At 43.6% G+C, this 10,487-nt stretch overlaps 1 protein-coding gene across 1 annotated transcript; it reads right to left on the bottom strand.

The window, feature by feature from the left end:
* Positions 1 to 271: 271 nt before the first annotated feature.
* Positions 272 to 10,103, bottom strand: LOC109761057 (homeobox protein knotted-1-like 4). The gene is made up of 5 exons (XM_020319852.3): positions 9,864 to 10,103; positions 9,562 to 9,678; positions 9,176 to 9,287; positions 727 to 983; positions 272 to 623 (listed from the first exon to the last, which is right to left on the bottom strand). The coding sequence occupies exons 1-5, from the start codon at positions 10,101 to 10,103 to the stop codon at positions 387 to 389; spliced, it is 963 nt and encodes a 320-aa protein (XP_020175441.1). The 3' UTR covers positions 272 to 386.
* Between the last annotated feature and the right edge of the window lie 384 nt (positions 10,104 to 10,487).

Below are 10,487 nucleotides of genomic sequence, written 5' to 3'. Positions count from 1 at the left end.
ATTACTTGTTTGCACTAAAAGTCAGAAAGTTGTGTAAAGAGAGCCTCTAGTCCAAGAATTTATCATTCAAATCAACTATAAAGATCACTCGTTTTTCGCCTATATGCCACTTATACAAACATGCAAACACAGACGCATACAATGTCAAATCCCGGTCCCTATATATATGATCATTACACGAAAATGCCTTCAGCTGAGCTGCTCGATCCCCCCCCCCCCCCCCCCTAGCTTGAAATCACTCCCGTTCGTTTGCTGTGGAATTAATTCTCACTCACATGTGTATATATTTAGCTTTGTACGTGTACACGCCACCGGTAAACCACACCCACGCCGTGCATCTCATCATATACCAACGTACGTATCTACGGCGGCCTGCCATGCATGCATCAGGGGCCACGGGGATACGCGCTTCCTCCGGCGAAGTAATGCCCATCCGTCGTCCGAAAGGGGGCGGAAGAGCTGCTGGAAGCGCCGCCGTAGGGGTGGGGGTGCTGCTGCTGCGACATGTACTCCATGGCCGGCGGCGTGGGCTTCCAGTGCCGCTTCCGCTGGTTGATGAACCAGTTGTTGATCTGCTTCGCGTCCAGCCCCGTCGACTCCGCCAGCGCCGCCTTCTCCAGTTCCTGCCGAGGCATGCACGCCATTAACTGCTGCAAAGATCTTGCGCGCGCGCGCGCGCGCACACACACACGCGACGTGGCATGCATGGCCGGCGTAGGTACGTACCGACGGGTAGGGCCATCTGTAGTGCAGCTGCCACCAGTGCAGGAGCTTCTGGCGCGCGTCCCTCGGCAGCTTGCCTTTCTTCTTCTTCTTGGAGAGGTCCCTCCAGAGGCTGCTCAGGTAGCCGCTGTACTTGTTCAGGAGGTGGCTCTTGAGCTCCTTGTCCTCCGCGCAGTGACTCGTGATCTCCGGCAGGCCGCCGACGTCGCCGGCTTCTTGCTCGTCTTCCGAGGAACCGCCCCCTTCGTAGCTCTGGTCGTCTGCTTTGTCACATTGGCAATCCAGGAAACAAGGATGTCAGATAAATTCGCGGCTCTGATCTAGCTCAGATATACTCCCTCTGTAAAGAAATTATAAGACTTTTTACGTATTAAGCAACTCTTGCACTTTTTTTTCACGACCCGAATAGACCTAATGTGCTTGTTTCATAATTATATCTCAACTGTAGCACTACGTATTGCCACATCACCTCAATTAGCTTTAGCAATTTTTGGCATGTATGCATGCATGCATGCGTCCTTCGTACTCCCTCCGTTCCGAATTACTTGTCGCGGGTATGGATGTATCTAGATGTATTTTAGTTCTAGATACATCCATTTCTGCGACGAATAATTTGGAACGGAGGGAGTACCAATTTTCCTTCCCCCACACCGGCATATTTTTGGCTAACTCCCTTTCAACTGGTAACTGAGGGCACACATATCATGTGCATAGTATAAATCCAAGAGTGTTGCTTCAGTATACCCCCTTAGAAGTTAGCACAAATCCTAAAGTTACTTAAAAAGAGTATTCTCGCACAGTCAGGATCAGCTAATTGTAACCCCTACTTTCCCAATGCACCAAAAAATAGATTCGCCTTGGTTATGTAGAAATGATAAGGTTTTTTTAACGATAAAAGCACTTCTCTTTTCAGATTATCCACAGATGTACCGGTACGCTTCGTTTATGGTCGTCTCTACAACGTGCGAATAATCGAGACCTGTTTGCGAAGTTGTGTACACGATTGGAGAACACGATGAGTGATACTTTTACCCAACATGGATGATAACACGCCCTCCCACGAATTAGGCGTCATACAATCTATGTTTACTTGTATTTCGCCTTTTTTCTTTTTGACTTTGGACTTGGTTTGACTGTGTGCATCTTAGTTATGCACAGGCCAGGGTGTAATACTTAAACCTTTTAAGAAATAAAGCATCTTTTATAAAAACAATCAAATAAGAAATCAGAACAATCTATTTTTTTTATTAAAAGGGTAACTTCTAATCTCCATTGAAATCTTTGAACTTTTTCACGGGGTGTATCGAAGCAAAACTCTTCAAATAATCATGTTCACACAATTAAATCTCATTGAAACATATTGTAACAAATTATTCGGGCAACATACGGGGTATCATCTACTTGATTTAGAAATAATTATTTCTCAATTAGGGATTTTCCGCTTGATCTGTATTTGCATAAATTTCGTTGTTTAGAGCGAGTGAATCTTAGCTAACATGGCAATTGTTGTTCGTCAGTACTCTTCGTTCCCCAACCAAACACACCCTTAGAAATATCATAATTGTATTTAGTGCGTAGCTACTTCTTGCATCTCAAATTAGTTGAAGTTCTACCTTTGTTCTAAGTCAAAGTTCTTCTTTAAGTTCACCTTAAGGAAAAGCACTACTTTAGGTTCCCCGTCAGTACTGTGTATTGAAAGATATATGCTAACATTAAAACAACAAATATACTCCATATAGTATGGAAAGGTTTTTATATATGGCGAATCTAGTGAAACTGATATTTTGTTGCAGATGTTGGTATATTTTCCTGTAGACTTGGTCACACTTAAAAAAGTTTGACTTATGAAAAATCTAGAACTTCAAATAATTTGGAGTAGAGTGAGTTACATGTTAGCCGCTTAGGAAAATCTTCCTGTCAGGGATCAAGAAGGCACCACCGCTCTATGTTTCTTTCGCGTGCAGTTCACCTGCCTCTCACAAGGTATATAGTGCCCAAAGACAAGGAGGGGATCCTAGAACGAGTAAGCTTGTTGTGTACCTTAGTTATATGTCAGGATAGAGTGTCTTTGACTACGGCATCAACACACTAGAAAAATGTTGCATGACCCTTAAATCCCCATCCTGATGAGGTCGTCACAACTCACAACCAACAACAGGGCGCCAGTGGTATCCAAAATTGGTTTGGTGGCGGTGGTGACGATCCTTAGTGCTAAGTTTAGTTCTAATCACTTGTTTTCTTCCTTTTCTGTTTTCTACCAACAATTCAGTGATGAAACATCGGTTTGGCACCCTGACATGCATGTCACCACGGCGAAGTACAATAATACTACGCACACAGAAAGAATCAACGGAGCTCTACGGACCCGATTGAGTGCGCTTCTCTAATTGTTGCCTCCCCTGATTTTCTGTGATGGGGGCCACGTTACTTAACCAAATTTTAACCAATCAACTCTAACCACCCCGTTAATCCCCCATAATCTGTCCATGAGTCTAGCATCGCTCACGACAGTACGTTTAACAGTTTTAGAATGAAGTTTGTTCAGTTTATGAAGGCCCGGTCTTCGACTTCTTCATAGTAGGATTGGATGAATACCCAGATGCAAAGAATAGAAACCAAGACAATGATTTCGGCTAATCCTCATGCAACATATTTTTTCATCATCGTGGATCTTTTGCTGCTGCTGTTCATTTTAATTTTTATCCAGATTGATGTATTATATTATTGAATCAATACATTATGTTCATTGCTCAAACACCCAAAAATTCCTTCAATGAACATATCTGTCAACAACCTTTGGAATTGTTGGATTATGTTAGCACACCACATGAACACGTACCCCAACCCCCCCCCCCCCCCCCCCCCCAAATGTGTTAAGTTGTTTTTCATTCTGAAATATTTTACTCCACATGTTTGGTTGAACTCAATTTGCATGGGGAGTTCATGACAGAGATAAATTCAAGTCAGATATCTTTCTCCCCGCAAAAAAGAGTCAGATATCTTTCTAAATATATTTGTTTCCAAAATATGAAAGATGCATGAACCAAAATGTGTTTTGCAAGACCGAGGAAGGTGATGTCATTTTTGTACCTGTCTCCACAATTTTTTGGGTCTATTTATTTATTACATCTGGTAGCTATGGCGAATTAATCACAAAAACACGCGGCCGGTTGCCCCACCCCCACACCCCACCCTGCACACAGTCCTTGCATGTATATAGCCAGCGCGCGCATCCACTGAATCAAAGTCTCAAAGCTAGGACGAACCAACCTGTGGTTGGATGGTTAGAGGGACTGTGGTATCCCAAGCCCAACAGGGTTCAAATCCTGGTGCTCGTATTTATTCCTGGATTTATTTCAGGATTTCCGGCGATGCGCATTCGGTGGGAGGAGACGTTTCCGTCGACGACGAGGTGCCTACGGTGACCTCGTAAATTTCAAGATGATATGTCGGCTCAGTCTTTCGGAGGTGCCCATAAGGGTAGGGTGTGCATGTGTGCGTTCATAGGGATGGGTGTATGCGCGTGTATATGAGCGCTTGTGTCTGTACTGATGTTAAAAAAAATCTCAAAGCTGGGAGTAATTAGCGAGGCAGACGCGTGCAGCGCCACAGAGCGAACATGTGATCGAATCAGACGCGCACATGCCCGTGCAGAAATCGCTTGTTGTGGCGACTGGCGACCCTGGCATGCATAGTGCTAAGCGTAGCCACCACCCTACGTAAATCAGACCGATTAACCAGTGTCAGTACTCAGTAGGCGGACCCGCGTCGTCGTCCACGTACGGCTACGACGACGATCGGCCGGCCGGCCGGCAGGCGCCAGACCAGGCCTAGTGAAATCGTGGTGCATCTACTGTACGATCTGTACCCTTCTCCTGCATGACGCTGTACGTTCCTCGTACCTTTGTCACGGTTAGTGGGCTCGATCGCCATGCACGCTTGTTCAGGATCTCTCTCTCTCTCTCTCTCTCTCTCTCTCTCTCTGGGGTAGGGTAACTAATTGTCACGGTTGGTGGGCTCGCCATGCACGCTAGTTCAGATACAGTAGAAATTAGCCCTCCTTCTCTCTCTCTTTCTTTAGTAGGGTAACTAACTGTGCTAGCTGCTGCAAGCTTGCAACTAGCAACCTTTCAGTTTTTGCAATCGCTGCAGCTACGAAACATTTCAAAGAAGATACGAGGAGCGTTGCGTGTTTAGAGAAAAAGGTCAGGGCTCTAATTCAAGACCCTTGCCATCTGTGTGGATTAAATACGGTTTGGTCGTGTACTCTAGGACTATCATGATAGGAGAGCAGCGATTCGGTGCTTGGGCTCATCTGCACCCGCGATGAAGAAAAAAATTCAAAACAAATACTAGAAAATTTTGATTTGTTTTGTATGGTACATAATTTGATGCGTGAGGTGCGCTCTAAATTTCAGATCATTTGGGCATCTGAGTAGTTCTCGGTAGAAAGACAAATTTGGGGTCTGTAAAAAAGTTATTATTCATGTATTGTTCTGATCCAATTTATCTTTTTTGCTGAGAGCTACTCATATGTCCAAATGATCTGAAATTTGGAGCGCACCTCACGCACGAAATCATCTACCATGCAAAAAAAAAGATTTTGTTGATTTTTTTGTATTTTTTCTGAATTATTTCTTGACTGAGTGCAGATGAGTCTGGGCTCAGAAATGGATATTTGACATGCAAGTACCTACCTTATTTAAATGTGCCATCATGCATGTTTTTCAAGAGGTGCTTAATTATTTTAAAACATGAGTGCTTGATCTGGAAACAATGCTTACGTGCTTGTATATGCCTTTCACTCGTAAAACCTTGCAAACTGGCTAGGATAAAGCAAGAGTTGAAGGTCGTATTTTAAACAAGATACCAACCAAATGTAAAAAAAACTAATGCAAAATTATTGTTTTCTTGATCTCCTACCGATATGGATATAACACGAGTAGAGCAAATGTGGATTACGTATTGAAAGGGTTGTATCTACATATAGATTTAACGTGCTCTGTAAACTTTATATGCAAGTTCTAGTTACAAGCTAGCTATTGGGAGTGTCGTCGGAAGTCTCACTCATATATCTAACATCTTATGGCTCTTTTGTGTAGAACTTGTTTTTTTAGGGAGTTATGTGTAGAACAAGTGACTTGCCATGTTCATATGTAGGCCTTATCAATAACAATAAAAAATTGGCTCCCTCGACGCCCCCTTAACTTGCAAGACCTCGGTCCAATAGAATAGATTCATATCAACTTCATTGTACCCTTGTAAACAAGTTTAAATTTCCTCTTGCAACAATGCAATGTCCCTAAGCTAAAAAAACCAATGCATTGTCCCACTGACCCCACCTTGAGTGTGTTCTCACCTTCTTTGCTAGCTTAGCCACTATCACATGCGAATTTCTAATGATAGCGGGCTAATTATCTCCTCCTTAAGCATCAAGTCACGCATTTAGTGTTCTTCTGAACCATAGCCAGTCGGATGCTTAGCATCCCTTGACATATCCTAACTGCAAATTGAAAGGACATACTTGCCCCTAAGTGGTTTTGTGCTAACTACAACATGATTAGTGATGCAACTATGTGCTTGGGTCTATAAATAGTGTGTTGATACATTGTAAGGTAAGCAAGCATTGTCGGAGCCCCCCCCCCCCCCCCCGAAAGTGAAAAGAGATGACATCCCAATGATTTTTTATTTGTCTGAGGTATTAAGAAAGCCATAAAGAGGGGGTGCGCTTTGGAGTAAGAGGTTGAAATCAACTTGCATACACATGTAAATATTGCACAACGACACACACCCAGACTAAGAGACAGCCCTTAAATTCCCCGTTTTGCAACTGCTCTATGTACCCTAGAACCTCCGATCAGCCTCCGAGATGTCCAGAAGCTTGCTACCCCTGAGTTGTAGCTCTCAGAAAAGCCTGAAGCCTACCGAAATACTGTCTGAAAGCTCCGGGTCCGAAATCTCTGGGTTGTCAAGAAGCATGCAACTCCTGAGTTGTAACTCTCTGGATAGCCCAAAGCATGTGTGGATGTTTTCTAGAACCCACAGGGCACGTAGAATGACTGCATAACGTTTCAAATTTTGGACCACCTATATAAGCCCACCTTCTTTCTCATGAATAAGTAATGACTCAAGTTCTTTTCCTCCACTAATGTGTATCTCAAATATTTGAGATCTCCTTCCCTAGTGCCCCAATCTTGCTCAAACTTTAGGGATAGCTAAAGGAGTTCTTGATCTACACATCCACCAAAGGCAAGATTGAACCCTCCTTAGATCCTAGGTGGATATCGTTACTCGTGGAGTTTTTAGGGACTACTAGATGTTTGGAGTCCTTCCGGAAGCTTCCTTGTTATGGTGTGCTCCGGTTATGTTTTTAAAGGTTTGGGTGGTCACCTCTAGTGGATTGAGGTCCTTCCTTTGGTGGGAGACCCAAGGAGAAGAGGTTGAGCCTACCATGGCATTCAAGAAGCTTTGACCCTCGCACCCCTCCAACTAAGATTAGCACTCTCCCAAGAGTGTGGACTTTAGGATACATCCTAGTCTAGAACTTGTGGTTAATCTGTTTCCCACTCCTTTACTTTGTGCTTGTGCTAGCTAGCTATATGTGTGCTCTTGCTTAACTGGTGTAGCTAGCTTTTCCTTGCCATATAGGTTATTCTCACCTTATATTGCAAATCTAGAGAACTTATTGATCCACACATATCATTAGAATTGTTAAAAAAAAGCTAAACAATTATACTCTTCTATTTCACCCCACTCTAGTCGACCTCCTGATCCTTGCACAAATTCCCTTTCCAACCTCCTCCCGAGTCCCCTAATGCAAGAATTTGTCTAGTCATTTTTCCATTAAAGTGTGGCATCCAACTCACCATGAGGAATATGTATGTATATATGATTTATATGGTGGCACTAGCCATTGACTGGAAAAGAATAACAATGACACCATTAATTGATCCTAGCACACAATCAAAAGGGTGGTAGCAAAAGGGTTCTCTGTTGAATTCTAATGGATTCTCTGTTGATAACATAATAATGAGTGGTTTTGTTTTGATGGATTCTCTTTTGACCTAGATTTATCAAACTTAGAATATTCATAAGAAACATTTGGCCGCCGGTCTTAGGAGTTGAACAATCGAGCATCGTCAAGTGATGTAATAGGAGGAGCATGGGAGGAAGGAGAAGAATGAAGAAGATGGGGGGAGGTTGCAGAAGGAGAGGGGAACAAGGAGGCCACCAAGGCAATTATGATTGGAACATGACAGACAATGAGCTCTCCACTAGGCCTAAATGATGGATTGGTTGGGGTGGATGTGAACCTAGGTACCTGACATTGCTAATGGTGGAAATGTAAGATTGACTTGCCACCTAAGCAGGATGAGGTGGTGGTGGTAGAGGGAGGAGGGAATGACGACGAGTCAATATGAGAGAGGTAGGTAGAAGAAGAATGCAATGGATGATGCTGGTGGAAGCGAGGCAGCAGGGAGGAGGCACAATAAAGGGATGAAGATGTGTGACATGTCATGCATACGGAGAACAGGGATGGTGGGTTTGTTCTGTGGCTTATACTAAGTCGAGGTGTCCACATGGTTCCACTCCACTATCAAGTTTGTTAAATTCGACACCACCGCTCTCTTTTCCGCACAAGCACGCACACATATATGCTTGCATACACCAAAAGAGACTACTGCATGAAAGCACGATATCAGCGAGGTTCTTTTGGTTTTGAATTTCAAAAACCTTTATCTCTCAATCTATGCATCCAAATGACGATCCATTTTTCCTACTATTGGCTTTGGTGCGACAAGATCTTGAAAATTAGATCCCATGTTGAGATGTTTAGACAACTTATTTTATGAGCAATTATTAGGTTCGAGTGACTCACTTGCTGGTTATAAGTAGATTACAACCACTCGGTTACCATGTTATAATAATTTGGTTACCTAGTTAATTATTAGCTGATATCATCTATTACTTGCTGAAACTTGAATACTCACTCTAGCTCTGCATAACATTGCAATGCTTAGACATATAAATTATTTTCTGGTAAACCAGGTATAATATTATGTGGTAACTGTTTGATGCTAACATGACAACTTGAAGTCCTCAAATCAAGATGAACTCAACGAGGACGACATACCGCTAATCAGATTAATAGTTTGTGTGATAAATACATCTGAATACTAATAGTTTATAATGATTATGGTGGCAGCAAAATTAATTAATGCATGCATACACCTCCTCTCTCTCTACAGGAAAACAAGAGCACAGCACTGTAAAGCAAAGATGCGTGTGCTACTTAGATTTGTTAAATTAGAGCCACATGGTTGTTTGCATTTGCTCTGTATACTGACAAACAATCGTGTACTAGGTTCCCTGCTCTGCAATAGTCAGCACTGCCGTTCCCAATTTCTGAATCTGAAAAAGCAAATAGTTGTAGTAACAAATGCGCATATACCTAGTGTAAACGACTCCATCTGCGCCTCCATGGCCCTGAAGAACTGGTCGGCTTCTTGGATTGGTCTCGTGAGCTCCTGCTTGTACCTGACCAGCACATCGCAGTAGGTCTCCTGTGCATGGGAAAAGTAAACATACTCATCTGTAAACCATACATATATATGTCGATGGTGTGCAGGCATACTATTCATCTCATAGAATTCTGTAGCTACATCTGCTAAACATGTAGATTCTGAGTCACACAGATCAGCGAGGTCAAGTTTAGTATCATATGGAAAGTTATATATTCTCTTCTCCTCGCTAGCCTCCATGGAAGGTAGTAGTAGTGGATAGTTAAGATGCCTATAGCTAATGGAGAGTTGGGATGGAGAAATTTCAAAATATTACCATGAACTCATCAAGTTCTGGGTCCGGCACCGGGTCTTGGCGCCGGTCGCCAGGATCTGAGTGGAGGTCGCCGGCGAGGGCGGATAACCGACCGACAATCTCCGGCGGGGCTCCGACCTTAATTAGATAAGGCAAAATAAAGGAGCACTGATTTGCACAGGTACAGAGATGAACATAATTTTTGAACAGAAAGCTAGAGAATAAGAAGCATATCTCGCCGGTGATTTTGTGATGCCACGAACCATTAATCGCAATATTACATGCGTTCGTAGAATTAACCCGGGAGGCCAGGACGTACGCACCTTCTGGCACTCTATGAAGGCTGTCAGGAGAGCAGGATAGAGAGGGTGCGACATGATCTTGGCTTTGACTGTATCCGTTCCCCTGTCATGGTTGGAGTGTGTGGAAGGTTCAGGCGGCGCCGGCGCCGGCTCCGGCACTGGTGAGGTGGATGCCCCCGAGGTTGTGTTGTCTAAGGTGAGGTACAAGGGTGTGGAGGTGTTGGCCTTGGAGCCACTAGGAAGAAGGGGAAACTGATCCATGTTTGCGTACTTATCTTCTAGCTGATCCTAATTATCTAGCGAGGGGGTTAAGTGTGCAGGAACGGAAGGACAGGCCGACCCTAGCTAGGTCAAGGAAAAGCTGAGAGAGAGAGAGAGAGAGAGAGAGAGAGAGAGAGAGAGAGAGAGAGAAATCCAGGCACAGCACAGCAGGCCAGTAATCCAGATAAGAAAGCGGTGTCAATAATGGAAGGGAACAATTGTTGTTGTTAAGTGCATTGTGATTCAAGAAAAGGAATAGTTGTACGCTTGTACCATGCCATCAATACTAAAACCCACACATCAATCGGATATCATATTTTAACACTTCTCCTCACATAAGAAGGTCATAAGTTTTGCCCGCCTCCAGCCAAGGAGGGGCGATGA

The sequence above is a fragment of the Aegilops tauschii genome, chromosome 4 (genome assembly GCF_002575655.3).
Source record: "Aegilops tauschii subsp. strangulata cultivar AL8/78 chromosome 4, Aet v6.0, whole genome shotgun sequence".
NCBI classification, from domain to species: Eukaryota; Viridiplantae; Streptophyta; class Magnoliopsida; order Poales; family Poaceae; genus Aegilops; species Aegilops tauschii.
Note: the sequence above shows the minus strand (reverse complement) of the source record. Positions and strands in the feature narration are given on the sequence as shown.